The 17,590-nt window shown below is 41.6% G+C and overlaps 1 protein-coding gene across 1 annotated transcript in view; it reads right to left on the bottom strand.

Moving 5' to 3' along the window:
* ARHGAP42 (Rho GTPase activating protein 42) overlaps positions 1-17,590 on the bottom strand; it is a 470,299-nt gene that overhangs the window by 64,433 nt on the left and 388,276 nt on the right. The window contains exons 9-11 of the mRNA XM_089687254.1: positions 9,291-9,391; positions 3,475-3,584; positions 262-340 (exon numbers count right to left, since the gene is read on the bottom strand). Of these exons, the coding sequence (XP_089543380.1) occupies positions 262-340; positions 3,475-3,584; positions 9,291-9,391 (290 nt within the window). The remainder of the gene's footprint in view (positions 1-261; positions 341-3,474; positions 3,585-9,290; positions 9,392-17,590) is intronic.

Raw genomic sequence — 17,590 nt, 5'->3', positions numbered from 1 at the left:
GGGTTTTGGGATCACAAAATCAACTATTGGTGTCAAGCTCCCCAATTGAGTGCATAATGTTTAATAGATATATAATTGGAGAACCAGCTGTGAGACAATGACACTGTTATGGCCTTATAGAGGGGACACAAATTGCTGTGGGGAACTTTCCCTACAATTCACAATTACTATAAAAAGTGGACACAACATGCTGGTGTCTTAAAACAATTAACACAATTGTTTTGTAGAGTTGGCTTGAAGGTTTTAAGAAAAGGTTCTTACTGGCTCTTTTCCATCCATTGCTTCAAGCCATTGCTTTCTGTTGGCCTCAGACAAAGCCTGGAGTGTAATGATCCCCTGTCTGTAAGAAGAAATACAAAAAAACTGTAGGAAAAGAAAGGATGTGAAATAAATAGTTGCAGTTCCTAAAATGCGTATGTGACATACATTCACGGGGAGGTCAGCCATCTGTTATATCTATCATCTTTCATTACTGTCTTTCACCAGAGGTTCCTAAAAGAGGACAATCTACAGAGATGTACAGAGATTAGACTGATCCATATATTGTGCAAATCTGATCTTTCCTGTGAATTTTGATGTTCTCATCCTACCGAATATGTAAATGTACAGCAAGTAAATGAATAAACCTCCCAGTAATGCTATTACTAGGCTGCAGTGTGACTTCAAGAGACTAAAAACTAACATGCTCACATTAAACTCGGAATGAGCAAGTTAGCAACTCATGTTTTCTGTTCTCCATTTGATATAGATTAGTCACACTTGATTTATGCTATCTGTGTTCAGTTTTGTGTTTGCTCTGACACTCACTTTCTTTGTTTAGTATTGTAATGGTAACTATCTAACAAAAATTGATGCGCTTTTCCATGTGGCCTGTGCTGCCACTATAAAGAAAGTAATTATCTGTATAATATGATCCATTTCTGTTTGACACATTAAACTTGGAATAATCAAGTGAGCAGCATGTGTTTTCTGTTCTCCTCTTTATACAGATACTGCAGGGTGCATTTTTGTCACACCTCACACTCAAATCACCTATAATACTGTAACAAATGCAAATGTATCCAGTCCTCAAAGAATCACATAATGGATCAATCCAGGCAAACATTACTCCTGGACTTCTTTATTATTGGTACGTAGGGTAAATCTGCATTCACGCATATAAAAGATTTATTTGTTAGAAAAAAAAATCAGAATTCCCCATTCTGGTAAATGTTTAATAACAGAAAACACTGTCAAAATACATCAACTTAATTTCAGTACTGTATTTCATATTTAAGATGCCAATTAAACATAACATTATCATGTTATTGTTGCAACTGTTAAATAAGTTACATACGGAGCTATTTGAATTTTTATCTGGCCATTCCTCCCTATCACATCACCATCAAGCAGGTTAGAAATTAAAAGGGTATTAAACCCAAAAACAAAAATGTAACAGATTGCAGATTGCCAATCCTTAAATGTGGTGTCTTCCTTTGGTTTCTTTTTTTTGTTTTTTTTTTTCAACTCATGATCCGGCCAGTAACACACTTCCTGTTTAAGGTGTCTCCACTGTACTGGACGAGCAAGGGAGGTACCTGTAGACAGTAGCATTGTCAGTTTGTAGAGATCGTAGTGTTAGATGAACTAGCAGACTTAGATGGACTTGACTGACAAATTAAAGCCAAACTCTAGCTAACACTTTATAAGCAGTTACAGCAACAGTTTTGGTTTCCTTTTGAGATAAAGGTTTTACATAAATGAAAAAAGCTGACCATTGTAAGCACCCCTACCAGTGTTAAATTGTTTGTCTCAACTCTCTACCTGCTATGATTGCTGCACAGCTTGGTATGTTAAAAGAAGACTTAACAGACTTATTAGCTGGATAACCATGTGATAATAAAGGAATAAAGGCCTACGGCAGCACAGTGGCTAAATGGTTAGTACTTCTGCCTGGCAGTACTAGGGTCGTTGGTTCAAATCCCAGCCATGGCACTTCCTGCCTGGAGTTTGCATGTTCTCCCTGTGCCTGTGTGAGTTTCCTCCGGGTACTCCGGTTTCCTCCCACACTCCAAAGACATGCTGGTAGGTTAATTGGATCCTGTCTAAATTGGCCATAGTATGTGTATGTATGAATGTAAGTTAGGGACCTTAGATTATACGACACTTGAGGGTTAGGGACTGATGTGAATGTACAATATATATGGAAAGTGCTGCGTAAATTGACGGCGCTATATAAGTACCTGAAATAAATAAAGCCAAAAATGAAAACAAATTCAGCCATCACATTTAAGGATTGGTAAACTGCAGTATAATAAATTTTTAGCTTTGGGTTTAATAGCGCTAAAGCTTATCTAAACCCAAAAAAACAAAATGTAATATACTGTATAGCAGCCTCCCAGTCCTTAGATGAAGTGGATGAAATATTTTTTTCAGGCTTTTTCTCCTTTATTTTTTGCTACAAAAAACACAAATTTAGTCCCTGAATGGCTCACTGCTCCACTGTATCCATGGAAGGAACCATGGCTGTCATAAGCTGAACTTTAAATGTTTTCCTTTGTTTATCCCTATTTGATGATGAATGAGAGATTAGTAGTATACAGAAGGAAGAGAACATATGCCTTTTAACAGAGAAGTACCCAAATCCACAGCTCTGCTCAAGACTCACCCCTCCTGTACATGGGCAATTAGGGTGCCAGCCACTGTAATCTGTCTCCACATCCCGTCAGAAGTATGAAAAGTTATCAATGTAAATGTGATTACACAACAATGAATGTAAAATTACAACAAAAATGACTACATACAGCAATGTTCCCACCTGGAAACCAACCTTCCTTGACGCATTTCATCACTCTTGGCTTGCTCAGAAGGCTAGGGGATGTCCTTCCCCTAGCCTTCTGAGCAAACCAAGAGTGGAGAAACAAGGTTGGTTCCCAGTTGGAGACGTAAATCATTTCAGTGATAACTAACAAATACAGCAAGAGAAGCTAAGAGTGGAGTGCGGCTGATACATTTTTTCATACAACATATGCTTTATGTTTTTTATTCTCACAAGAAGAGACAAGCACACTGCATTTCTGGCATTTCTGCATTTTAACAGGTATTTGCTACACTTGAAGCCTCTAAAGACTCTCAAGCTACAATATATTACATTTGTGTTCTTGGATTTAGTTATCCTTCCAAAAACAAAAAAAAGAGATCACCTCCCATGCAATGTGACCTTTTGCTGTCCTGATCCTACATGAAATGTCTAGCTAATAAGGTGAATGTAGAAGAAAGGCACAGACACCTAGTTTGTAATGGTGCTGGATTCTGGATTTGCATAGCAGATGCTCTCCTATTTCAAGATTAGGAAGTGAAATTGATAAATGGTTTTATATGGTGATATCAAACGCTTCTCATAAAAAAACAAAACAAAAACAAAGACAAAAAAACCTACATTAGAGCAGAGAGTAATGTAAGTAGTGACATACTGCATGGTACATTTGGACAAACCTTTCTATGACTTCTATGTCAAAGCAAAACCGCTTGTCTATAGAGTCTGTCTTCCGTCGTATGCACATCTTCAGCTTGAACATCTCTGGAGCGCTGGAGACCAGACCGTTCTGATGGAAGGAAAGAAGAGCAGATAAATGTGTAACAATAGATTTTCAAAACTTTCTACTTTAGATAGGGTAGAGAAGGTTTTGGAACCTCTATCAGTCCTCACTGGGGAAATTCATCCCACGTATCCTGTGATAAGTGGGAAGAATTTCCAAAGTTGTCAGTGTAACTAGACTTGAAAGAAAATCTTCCAATTGTAACCGTTCCAATGGCAACTAAGAGGGGACTTCACTCTCACCCAGGAAAGATCTCTTCTCACTTCCTGTTGTGTCTCCACAGGAACTGAAAGAAAATACCTCCACTGGGAATAAGACAGTCCAGGGCGCTGACCCATCCCTGCTCTATCCAAAACTAGCGTTGGCATTAGAAAACACTCTAATCACTTGACCTCCAGAAGGTTTTACCCCCTTCATGACCAGGACATTTTTTGCTATTCAGCACTGTGCTACCTTAACAGGCAATTGCTCAGTCATGCAACACTCTAGCCAAATTAAATGTACAAATTTTATACAGAAATAGGTCTTTTTTTTGGTGGTATTTGATCACAACTGGGCTTTTTACTTTTTCTTATAATAACAATATTACAAAAAAGAGAAAATTTCCAGTGAACGGCAGTTGTGTGGATGAAAATGCCTTGTTAATGTCAGAGATCAGAGAAGAATGGGCAGACTGGTTGCTGCGACATTCAGATGGTAGAGTCAGAATTTGATGTAAACAACATGAAAGCATGGATCCATCCTGCCTTGTATCAAAGATTCAGGCTGGTGGTGGTCCTGTAATGATGTGGGGGATATTTTCTTGGCGCTAGCAAGGTGTACCTAATAAAGTAGCCAGTGAGTGTATACGGGAGTCAATTACCCAACAAGAATGTGTTTGGAGTGTGTAAGGAAACCCATGTAAACACAAACGGGCGTGAACACTGGTCAAGGGTCTTGGAAAAGGACTATATCTTATTATTAGATATTCTTATTAGAATCCTAGATTGTAAGCTCCAAGGAGCAGGGCCCTCCTATCCCTCTTGTATTGAACTGTATTGTTGCTGTATTGTCTCCCTTTATATTGTAAAGCGCTGAGCAAACTGTTGGTGCTATATAAATCCTGTATAATAATAATAAATCTAATTTATTTGGAGTGGGACCATCACAATATATTTTTATATTTTTTCTGCACCAATTGATTTTTTAGAAGTTGATATATATTATGTGTGTTTAAATTGATTTGCGTTGTTTTAGGTTTTTTACTTATTTTTATTATTGGTATCAATAAGGAGCAGCAGCATTTTTTATATACTGGGAATTATTTTGCGTTATTTTTCTTTGGTGATGGTGCTTTTTTGTTTACATGGGTGAGAACATGCAAACTCCATAGAGATAGCATCTTGGCTGAGATCTGAACCAAGGACTCCAGTGCTGCAAGGCTTACGTGCTAACCACTAAGCTGACTGTGCGTTTCTGTTCTCTGTTATTTGCACATGTCTGTCTGTCAGTATTCTACAGCAATACTCTTAGCATGCTGTACATAAGTGTGCTGTTATGCCGTGATACCTTGCCGTCTCTGCCATGGTACAGCAATGATAGTTTATGTTAAACCTGGCCATGGTTCATCCTCAGCAACACAGTGCTAGTTTACAACCCTGACAGGTTTGCTTTAAATGGGCGGCACATGTAGCAGCCTGTTGATAGTTGACGATTCCTAAACTGGCCTTTTAATATTACAATGTAAATAAGGTATTAAAGCTTTTTTTTTTGCATTATGCATTTTTGTTAGTTTAGTATTCACAGGATATAACATACACAACTCATGCAGATGTGATTTATTCACTCAATATCACATTTTATCTCACTTTGCTGCTAATCTACACACACAATTAGTCTGTTTAATGTTATTCTTTACTGCTGCACCGAGACGCTAATAGGAATTATAGATAGCGGAGAAAAGATATGACTGTGCTTTATGTACCCAATTCGAGGTCTGTTTTATTTAGCTACTTGCTCGATTTAATAAATGATTAATCAATGAATTAATTAGATCACCAAAGGATTAAACAGATACTCTTTTACTGAGCAATTTCTCATAAAGCACATAGTGTTGTTTTATTTACCAAAGAGCCCCAAATAGGTTTTTAGTTTATAAACTGCATGTGTTAAAAGTGAAGAATATAAAAAAAAAGGTAAGGGTTTCATAGGCGCAATGCTGGGGCTTTGACACTATGCGGCACCACTTTCCATATAAACCTCCTTAACCTCCCTAGCGGTCTGATTATGTCAGTATTCTGTGCTCAAAGCGGTACATTTTTTGCATGGAAATATGTAGTTTTTTTTTTATTGTAGGCCTGTAATTTTTAGAAATAACTCACTGAAATCTGTCCAAACAAGAGTCTAGTAAACATCCCGGGTATGTTAAAATTTATAAATCATAAATTATAATTTAATAAATAATCATAAAAAATAATAATATAATAATAACTTTAATTCAATAATATAATCAAACCAAAAACACTGAAATTTGAAATATAGCACCAAGTTCGCACATCACTGAGCAAAGTCGCAAAATCGTTTTCAGTGTCTGATGACGAATTTCCCCACAAATCATTATCACTCAATTCTGCAAGTAATTATAATTTACTATCGCTGTTCTCTAGCCGGTCTAAAACCGCTTTTGACCTAAAGGGATGCTTTTTGGACGCCATGGACGTTTCTCAGTTTCCAGGCAGAAAGAACAGTAAAAATGCAGGCAGGGCACAGGACAAAGCACTCAGGACAAAATATATGTGAAATGGTTTGATACAGTAATGTTTTACTATGTGATTTTAGTGTATTTAGTGAATGTCATTTTTTGTCATTTTCAAATTTCCTGCTGTTCCGTCCCCCGTACGCCCCGACGTTGCAGGGAACGGAACCCAGAAGATAGATGCCGGCATCGGCCGGAGGACATTATAGGGGACACTGCAGGAGGGACATCGCGGGAGCGCAGGACAAGGTAAGTGAAGAAGAGATCGCAGAGCAGCACCGCATGGTAAGCCTGAGTGTAGCTCGGGGTTACCGCTTGTGGTGCTGAAACTTTACCCCGAGCTACACTCGAGAATACCTCCAGGGAGGTTAATCCTTTCACTGCTGGCATTTTTCCCTTTTTGTAGATTATAAAATGCACCTGACCCTAGGTTCATGCTTATGCGTTTTCTAAAGCGTTTTGCAGAAACGCAGTACTGTCCATTTAACATTATTTCCTATGGGACAGGTTCATATCTCGTTCAATTTTTAGTTCTATAGACTTCAACGGGAATGCTGCATAAAAGCATGTATTGCGTTTTTGTTGCATTTTTGATGAGTTCAAAATCTGCCTAGCAACAAGAAAAAAAATAAAATAACCACCCCCCGCATAAAAAACACAATGCAGGAACGCATCAAACGCAACCTGCATAGGTGTGAACCTAGCCTGAAAACACACTTAAAACCCCAAAACATTATACGTTTTTGGAAAAAAGAGGAACCAGAGACAGTCAAGTAAGTAGACACAAACTATGTCAACAATTAAAATTGTATCTGGTCGCAAACACAAAAAAACCCCCATTTTATTTAGCGCCAACAATTTCCGCAGCACTTTACATATATATTGTACATTCACATCAGTCCTTAACCCTCAAGCAGGTTACACTCTAAGGTCCCTAACTTACATTCATACATACACATACTAGGGCCAATTTAGACAGGAGCCAATTAACCTACCAGCATGTCTTTGGAGTGTGGGAGGAAACCGAAGTACATGAAGGGAACCATCGCAGGTACAAGGAGAACAAAGCACCCCAAATGTTTCAGAGATGGTAATTTAAAATCTTTACAATTCATCAATTTAGAGCTAACTGTAAATAATGGCCGTAGAACTATTCCTCTTAGTATTGTGCCTGTTGTGATACCCAACTAATTGTGGCACAATCTTCATTTATGTGTGTGCTGTAAGTGTGCATTTGCGTTCACACTTCTGTGCACACAGGGGCAGGGTAGTTTTAAATTTGTTTAAATTATTTTAATATGTTTGAAATGTTACAAAAAAAAAAGCAAACCAGGTGTGCAGACTAGGGGACAAGGGGAACAAAAATAGAATACAAAACCCACAAACACCCTATGTGATACAAATTTGTTGTGACAGGTTCTCTGTATGGTCTCTTTTTGACTGACAGCTGTCAGATGGAGTTGACCGGACAGCTGTACAGCAGCCTGATCACTTTCATGTACCCCAATACATTTGTCCCCATACACTAGTGGAAGTGAATATACCAGAGGTGTGTGGAAGTAATCAGGCAGCTGTACCGCTACACGGCCAACTATATCTGAGAGGTGATAGTTGTCTCGTAAGATTTACACACATTCCTGGCAGCTGTAGCAGCCAGGAGTGTGTGTAATCCCCCCATTACTCCACTGACATATGCCATATGTTGGTGGCAGCTAAAGGGTTAAAGTAATTCTAAAAGGTAAAAAAAAAAAAGTCATACTTACCAGCCCCAAGTAAAAGTTTTGCACAGAGCAGCCCCAATCCTCTTCTTGGAGCCCCCACCGGGGCTCCTGGCTCCTCCCCTCCGTCTGAGTGCTCCCTCAGCAAGCTACTTGCTGTAGGGGCACTCATGCCCGCTCACACCCACGCCAGCTCTGTGTGTCCATTGTCACACAGACCATGGCTTTGCCCCACCCCTTGCTCCTTCCTCTCTGGCTGTGATTGACAGCAACAGGTGCCAATGGCTCTGAGCCTATTAGGAAGGAGAAAGAGAAGAGAGCCTCTGCTTTTGTGCACATCGCTGGATCAAGATCAGGCTCAGGTAAGTATAAGGGGAGCTGGGGGAACAAGGCTGCATGTTTCAGGGAAAGGAGAAAAATCGCCTCACAGCTGACTATCAACTGTCCTCTGAAAAGCAATCCACCGCCAATCCTTTTTAGGATGCGCAGAAAGATGCCACCTGTCTGAATGAGGCCTAACCCTCAGCGCAGGCCATGTCTAGCAAAAGCAGACCCAATATTAAATTACATCTTATTTCCATTTTTGCAGCCAAATTGGTATAACACCTACTTTTTATTTGTTACATGTCCCCGTTCACATAGCATAACTTAAACTGGTAAAAATATTTAGAAATTGATGCTTACCTTTTAACTTGCCTAAAGGAAGCCTAAGAAGAATATAGTTGCAGCTTTTACTGATTATGCAGGTGTAGTGGTGCTGCTACCTTCCTTCAATCCTCAGTTCCACCCAGTGCTCAAACAGAAAGGCTGCTGATGCCTCTGTGTATTGTGGACCACTGGAGGGGCAGTTGGCACTCGGGTAAACGTCAATTTGCAATGTCCTTTATTGAAATGAAGCAGCTGTAAAACAGCCAATGCATTTCGGCCATCAGGTCTTAGTCATGGCTCAGGCCTGACAGCTGAAACGCATTGGCTATTTTACAGCTGTTTCATGTCATTTTAAAAGAGGGCACTGACGTTTACCCAACTGCCAGCTGTCCCTCCAGTGGTTCAGCTTTTACTGATTGCCTTCTAAAAATACATTTTGTCCTGCTTTTTTTTTTTACCTGCAATACTTTCTGAGCCAGAAAGCAACATTGGAGATTAGGATTAGGAAAGTGAGAGTGGAATCAGAACTGGCTCTACATTGATTGTCTTCTGTATTGTTCCGAGTTTATGATGGAGCCCTCAATTTTCACAAAAAAGTAAACAATTACTTACCACTTTTCCTCCTGATTTGGTTTCCGATACACTCATAGTAAAGGTTTTGTTGCTTTTGTCATAAGTACAGTAATGCCGCGTCCATGTAAATCCGAGAGGCCCTTAATAATGAAAGCAATGAGAGAGAAAGTGTCACATCGTGTTGTTCTGATGATTCATACATATTATACGCAGATGTTGCTGTTAGTGTAAGTATATCTCAAACTGCTGACATATATTTCTCAGTCCCCAGGACATTGTCACCCCCACCCATGGCCCACAAGTAACCCACCCTCCCAGCGGTCACTATTTCTAGGTGGCCCGCCTATTACGCAGGAAACACCCACTTGCAGCCGCAATCATCTCAACATATAACCTTTTTGGAGTTACTGCACATGTTCAGTAACTGAAATAAGGATGATACTGGACACAGCCCGAGACATAGCATCATGGGCACAGAGCACCTAGATGGAGGACTGTCCCAGCAATTCAGGGATGGTTGGCATCTATGGCATCTTAGCTTGTGAAATGCAGGACCTCCAGGAGCGATAGGTCTTTATTGAACTATGTTCACTGCTAAATGAATGGTCCTCAAGTAGCAGCACACCCACCTAGAAAATACAGCAGTGGTTGTCAACCTATGAGCTAAAGGCAGGCCTCAAATGTGGCCCCCTGACATCAAAGGGCCACACATACAGTTGTGACCAAAATTATTCAACCCCCAATGCTGTAAAGGGGTTTAGGGACTATAGTGTACATTTGGAATTGTATTCAGAATCAAATCCTACAAGGACGTTGTAACTACCCAAATGCAACTAAAATGACATCAATTGTTTATGTAATACAGTAGTAAATGGTTCTTATGTGGTTTCTTCATTGCCACAATTATTCAACCCCTTAAAGACTACCACTCTGAAGAACAGAGGTTCATACAGGTGCTTTCCATCAGGTATTGAAAACACCTGTGGATGTCACCGAGCAGCAATCAAGCATAATAAGCACCAATTAGGCAGCTTTAAAATGACTGTGATACTCAGCTCCTTCTAGACATTTACTGGTGTGGTTACAAACATGGTGAAGGCAAGAGAATGGTCCAGGAAGACAAGAGAAGAGGTGATTTCTCTTCACAGGAAGGGCAATGGCTATAAGAAGATTGCAAAGATGTTAAACATACCAAGAGACACCTTAGGAAGCATCATTCGCAAATTCAAGGCAAAGGGCACTGTTGAAACGCTACCTGGTCGTGGCAGAAAGAAGATGCTGACTTCGACTGCTGTGCGCTACCTGAAGCGTAGAGTGGAGAGAAGTCCCCGTGTGACTGCTGAGGAACTGAGAAAAGATTTGTCAGATGTGGGTACAGAAGTTTCAGCCCAGACAATAAGACGCACACTGCGTAATGAAGGCCTCCGTGCCAGAACTCCCAGGCGTACCCCCTTGCTGTCTCCAAAGAATAAGAAGAGTCGACTGCAGTATGCCAAAAGCCATGTGGACAAACCACAAAAGTTGTGGGATAGTGTTCTGTGGACTGATGAAACAAAATTAGAACTGTTTGGGCCCATGGATCAACGCTATGTTTGGAGGAGGAAGAACAAGGCCTATGATGAAAAGAACACCTTGCCTACTGTGAAGCATGGTGGAGGGTCAATCATGCTTTGGGGCTGTTTTGCTTCTGCAGGTACAGGGAAGCTTCAGCGTGTGCAAGGTACCATGAATTCTCTTCAGTACCAGGAGATATTGGATGGAAACGTGATGCAGTCCGTCACACACCTGAGGCTTGGGAGACGTTGGACCTTTCAACAGGACAATGATCCCAAGCATACCTCCAAGTCCACTAGAGCATGGTTGCAGAGGAAAGGCTGGAACATTTTGGAGTGGCCATCGCAGTCACCAGACTTAAATCCGATTGAGAACCTCTGGTGGGACTTAAAGAAAGCAGTTGCAGTGCGCAAGCCTAAGAATGTGACTGAACTGGAGGCCTTTGCCCATGAAGAATGGGCGAAGATACCCGTAGATCGCTGCAAGACACTTGTGTCAAGCTATGCTTCACGTTTAAAAGCTGTTATAACTGTAAAAGGATGCTGTACTAAGTACTAAGATTGAATGTCACTTGGGGGTTGAATAAAACTGATAATGCTGTGAGCACAGAAAAGACATTTGTGGTTATTTCATTATAACTGTTATGTTATATTTGTCTGACCTACAAGTGCCTCTTTAATGTAAATGTAAGCAAGATGACTGAATGATCAAAAGCAATGTCAAACTGGCCAAAACACTCAATTTCAGTGGGGGTTGAATAATTTTGGTCACAACTGTATATGCTTAAAATGACTGTCAGAAGCTGCAGACCTAATAGCAGAAATGAGGGTTAGAAAATATGGACATACTACATTTTTGGTTGGGGATATGCTACAGAAGACAATACGAAACTGGGAACATATTACATGAGGCTAGTAGACTTTAATGACTCTAATCAACATTCCCACTACAAACTGCTGAGGTGCAAGGCCAACACAACATATACCAAAGGTCCTCAGATATCAGGTTGGGCACCAGGGACCTAGAGGCTTACCCTTTAACCCCTTACTGACAGGAAGACTCAATGAACTACCAAGGTGCTGTGGAGCGTTGTGGTAGTTCACTGAAAACTACAAGCCGACAGCCACAAAGGCTGTTGGAACTTGTAGTTTTCCCATTCACAGAACACACCCACCCAGCCGCCTTTTTTTAAAATTGTGATAGCTAGCGAAGAAGAAGATCCTCCACTAGCTGTCACAATGGGGATCAGGGGGGATGCGGTGGCTGGTCCTAATGTAACATGTTACATCCTGATTATGGTTGTAAAATGTAACATGTTATGAAAGGTGAACTTATCCTTAAAGCAGAGTTCCATTCACCCTGTCAAAAAATAAAAGTCAGCAGCTACAAAAACTGTAGCTGCTGACTTTTAAAAAACAGTCACTTACCTGTTCCTCAGTCCCGTGGTGTGTCCCCTGCAGCCCGTTTCACCGGCCATCCTGTATTCCAGGAGGCCGGCATCTTCAGTGTGGGCACCTGACTGTGATAGCTTGCAGCTTCACAGCCGGGTACCCACTGCGCATGCCCGAGTAGCGCTGCACTTCATGAATGGTCCTGTAGTCTTCTGGGACCTGTCACGTGTCCCAAAAGACTACAGGGAGGGAGGCCAAAGGTGCCAATCCTTAATGGGGAGCGGTCCTTAAAGTGGAACTTCCCCTTTTGGGTGGAGCTCTGCTTTAAGTCCTCATGCACACAATGTTTTTACAGCGGCTGTTTTTGGCTTTTGACGTTCTTTTCTACAGCCAGTAAACCCCCCAGCATGTTATCCTATGTGTTCATGCACACATAGACTGTAATCAAGGTTTTTTGGCTGGAAAAAAAACCCAGGACTAGTGGGTTTCTAGAGGAGTTTTTTAGCCATACAAAGGCTCTAACACTGAAAAACGCTACAAAACGCAAACGTGGAAAATGCCGCTAATCGCAGCAAAATACAGCTAAACGCTAATACAAAAACACTAAAAAATGCTTTACACAGCTAATGTTACCAGCGTTATCAAAACACCCAGTGTGCATGGAGACTTAAAGTGCTATTAAAGGTTAATTTGTTTTTTTTTTGTAAAATAACAAACATGTCTATATTTACATGTTCTGTGTAGTGGTTTTGCACAGAGCAGCCTCCTCTTCTCGGGTCCCCCATAGTCTTTCCTGGCTCCTCCTTTCTGACGAGTGCCACTATAGCAAGCAGCTTGCTACGGGGGCCCCCACGGCTCATTGTGACCATTCACACATGGAGCCGTGGCTTGGCCCCTCCCCCTCTCTCCTCATTCGCTGAATGGCTGTGATCGACAGCAGTGGGAGCCAATGGCTCCCGCTTGCTGTCTCAGCCAACAAGGAGGCAGAGAACCAGGCCGAGGCTGTCATGCACATCGCTGGATCTCAATGAGGATCAGGTGAGTATTGAGGGGGCTGGAGGCAATGCTGCATACAGAAGGTTTTTTCCTTCATGCATATAATACATGTAGCTGCATGTAGAAAAACTGTAGCTGCTGACTTTTAAAATACAGACACTTACCTGTCCCTCAGTCCTGCGGTGTCCTCACCACAGCTGGTTTCACCAGCCATCTTCTCTCGCCAGGCTCGGCATGTTCAGCGTGGGCACCCGGCTGTGACAGCTTGCGGCTTCACAGCCGGGTGCCCACTGTGCATGCGCGAGTACCGCTGCGCTTTGTTTATGGGACCTGTCACGTGTCCCAGAAGACTACGGGGAGGGAGGGTGGAGGACAAATTCTGCTTCCGATCTCCTTAGGTGATCGCAGCGGAAGTGGAAGAGGGTACCTGTTAAAGGTGCCAATCCTTAATGGGGAGCAGGGGACAAAGGCTTAAAGCAGAACTTCCCCTTTTGGGTGGAGCTCTGCTTTAAGAGGAGAAAGAACACAGGGTGGGTTGTATAGTTGCTGATCACTGTGATAGGGTACTCTCATGGAAGAAACCTTGGCTGCCCATGAACGTATATGTGTGGTATGTGAGCATTAAAGTCCACCCTCTTTGCTGATGCACATATATGAGATGTACGTACATTGCTAGGGTTGACATACACTTTAATCATGAATGTCCTGCAAGATGTAATACAAGCAATGCCCATATGATCATTGGGCTTATGTGAAGATTTACTGAACCATGTAATATACTATACTATGGTTGATGTCAGATGGGCAACTTTGCCACTAGCAATCAAAATCACCAGCAGTAGAATTGCTAAGAAACTGCATGCCTGTCCCTATGGAATCGCTCCCTCTGTAGCTAAGGTAGCCACATGTCACTCTCATCGTTAACGATCGAGATTCAACTGCGTTCATGTCAGTGACCGAGCGAAATCTCACTGTGTGTGGCTACAGAGGGAGCTATTCTATAAAGACACACAAGTGGCCTATTTAGCAATACTGCCAAAGTAAATTTGTCCCTAGTGGCAAAATCGCCTGTCTGACATCAACCGAACAGAAGTGATGGATAGTCAAGTTGTTTTTTAATTTTTAAATGTAACCATTTTTCTTTTTATATATATAAAAAAAGAATATCTAATGCTGTTTAATTGGCCCACAGTTCTTACAAGCTACAAAGATGAGATCTCTGTATCAGGCTATTGCTTCCCTTAAATGTAGTGATTTGGCTATGGATCCCAGCCATCTTGACCTCCAGCTGTATAAAATCTCATCAGTGTGAGAAAAGTAGAAGCTTAATGAGCTATCCTCCCAACCACAGAAGTGTAATAACGGCATCCCTGTCCTGAGTTCCAAGACACAAGTAGGACAGAACACACACAACGCAACCGGCACACAGCTGTTTCCCCTCCATCGAGGCTCATTAGCTGGAGCTGAGGGCGGATGTGATGAGCGGCGTGCAGGTTACAGGTGTCTGCATATTGATTCCAACTCCACTAAAACACATACTGTCTGTCCGGGCCATAAATCATTCTCTAAAGGCGCTCAGAAGTGACACATTTACAGGTTAAGGCAGACTGGCTGTGTAGCCACAAATATCCAAAAGGTTTCCACACCTGTCTCCAAATTCTGAAATAATTCTGCTTTTACTTTGGGGATTTTTTTTTTATATTTACACTGTAAACAAGTTTACCAGCAGCAACTCCTCTCCTGTACTCTATAAACTAATTGAATGCTCTCCCTTTTGCATGGTCACTCGTATACTGTATATATATATATATAAATATACACACACTGCTCAAAAAAAATAAAAGGAATACTTTGAAAACAGATCAGATCTCAATGGAGTAAACTATCATGCTGGATATCTATACTGCTCTGGACTGGGTAATGTGTTAGGAACGTAAGGATGCCCCATCGTTTGATGGAAATTAAAATTATCAACCTTCAGAGGACAGATTTCAAAGACACTCTGAAAATCAAAATGAAAAAATGAAGCAGCAGGCTAGTCCATTTTGCTGAAATTGAATTGCAGGAACTCAAAATGGTACTCAGTAGTTTGTATGGCCCCCAACATGCTTGTATACATGCCTGACAATGCTGGAGCAGTATGTTCCTAATGAGACTACGGATGGTGTCCTGTGGTATTTCCTCCCAGATCTGGACCAGGGCATCACTGAGCTCCTGGACAGTCTGAGGTGCAACCTGGCGGTGTCTGATGGACCGAAGCATGATATCCCAGAGATGCTCTATTGCATTTAGGTCAGGCGAGCGTGGGGGCCATTCAATGGTATCAATTCCTTCATCCTCCAGGAACTGCCTAAATACTCTTGCCACATGAGGCTGAGCATTGTCATGCACCAGGAGGAACCCAGGACCCACTGCACTAGCTAACAAGTCTCTCCTCTGCTCAGAGACCCAGATCAGGAATTAGTGGACAGACCATCCTTGGCAAAATGTATTCATCAAATGAGCAATGCTGTGCAACCCTTTTAGAAGGCTGGGGAGGCCTAGGACAATGCTGCAAAGTAAGAACAAAAGAAGGCGCATCAGCTTTGCACATTACCTCAGCGACAAGAAATTTATTGCACCAGCGTAGGGTCTGACAATGGGTCCAAGGATTTCATCCCAATACCTAATGGCAGTCAGGGTGCCATTGTCTAGCCTGTAGAGGTCTGTGTGTCCCTCCATGGATATGCCTCCCCAGACCATCACTGACCCACCACCAAAACGGTCATGCTGATTGATTTTACAGGCAGCATTTCATTCTCTGCGACTTCTCCAGACCCTTTCACGTCTGTCACATGTGCTCAGGGTGAACCTGCTCTCATCTGTGAAAAGCACAGGGCGCCAGTGGCAGACCTGCCAATTCTGGTGTTCAATGGCAAATGCCAATCGCGCTCTATGGTGCCAGGCAGTGAGCACAGGGTCCACTAGAGGACCTCAGGCCACCCTCATGAAGTCTGTTTCTGATTGTTTGGTCAGAGACATTCACACCAGCAGCCTGCTAGAAGTAATTTAGTAGGGCTCTGGCAGTGCTCATCCTGTTCCTCCTTGCACAAAGGAGCAAATATCAGTCTTGCTGATGGGTTAAGGACCTTCTACGGCCCTGTCCAGCTCTCCTAGAGTAAATGCCTGTCTCCTGGAATCTCCTCCATGCTCTTGAGACTGTGCTGGGAGACAAAGCAAACCTTTTGGTAATGGCACGTATTGATGTGCCATCGCTGGAGGAGTTGGACTGTCTGTGCAACCTCTGTAGGGTCCAGGTATTGCCTCATGCTACCAGTAGTGACACTGACCCTAGCCAAATGCAAAACTAGTGAAAAACAGTCAGAAAAGATGAGTAGGGAAAAAAAATGTCAGTGGCCTCCACCTGTAAAACCATTTCTGTTTTGGAGATCGTCTCATTGTTGCCCATCTAGTGCACCTGTTATTAATTTCATTAACACCAAAGCAGCTGAAACTGATTAACAACCCCCTCTGCTACTTAACTGACCAGACCAATATCCCGCAAGTTTAATTGACTTGAAGCTAGACTCTGATTAAAAAGTGTTCCTTTAATTTTTTACATACATACACATATACACACAATTGTTCTCAAAAGTTTCATCCCATGCTTACTGAGAATACAGCTTACCATGGGAGTGCAAGTATTTGTCATATTTTATTTTATCTTAAATAAACCTGCTACACTATAGAAGCTTTTCTCTCTTTGAGTGTTTTTGCGGTTATATCTCGCTTGGAAAAAATTGCTATGGAGAAGACTGTGGAGACATGGATCACTCTGGTGTTGCAATATATGATATGCCTTCTGATATTAAGCATCTGATGAGTTATTACTCTTACTGCACGTGATGAGCACCTCTGGACTATTGGATCACTCAATCCTAGTTGGCTTTTTTGGCACACGGTGAGGAAAGATATTTTGTGGATTTATTATATGGACTTTTTCTTTTATGAACACCTTAGTACTCACCTTTATATTTTATTTGATGTTGAATGTTGTTAATAGTGTTGTATTCATGTGAGTAATAATTTTTTGCAGCACTTTTTGAGTATTATCTTATACAAGTAGCACCTTTTTCAATTTAATGTCATATATTTATATATACTGTATTTGTTCTATACCACTTATATGTACATTTTCTGTGTGGTATTGAACTGCATCAGGCTATATATGTTCTGTAGTATGCTGACATTTAGTGGATGTTTTGGGACACTACAACTTAAAATTATTGCATAGGTTTAGATCTAAAATAATGGTATACGTTCCTGGTTTTACATAAGGCAGCTCCCATCCTCCTCTTCTGGGGTCCCCTGTAGACACTCCTGGCTCCTCCTGCCTTCCAATTGCCCCCATAGCAAGCC

The sequence above is a fragment of the Staurois parvus genome, unplaced genomic scaffold (assembly GCF_062004578.1).
Source record: "Staurois parvus isolate SC_StPar_1 unplaced genomic scaffold, SC_StPar_1.0 ptg000422l, whole genome shotgun sequence".
Classification (NCBI taxonomy): Eukaryota; Metazoa; Chordata; class Amphibia; order Anura; family Ranidae; genus Staurois; species Staurois parvus.
The sequence above is the reverse complement of the archived record's forward strand: the minus strand, read 5'-3'. Positions and strand labels throughout refer to the sequence as shown.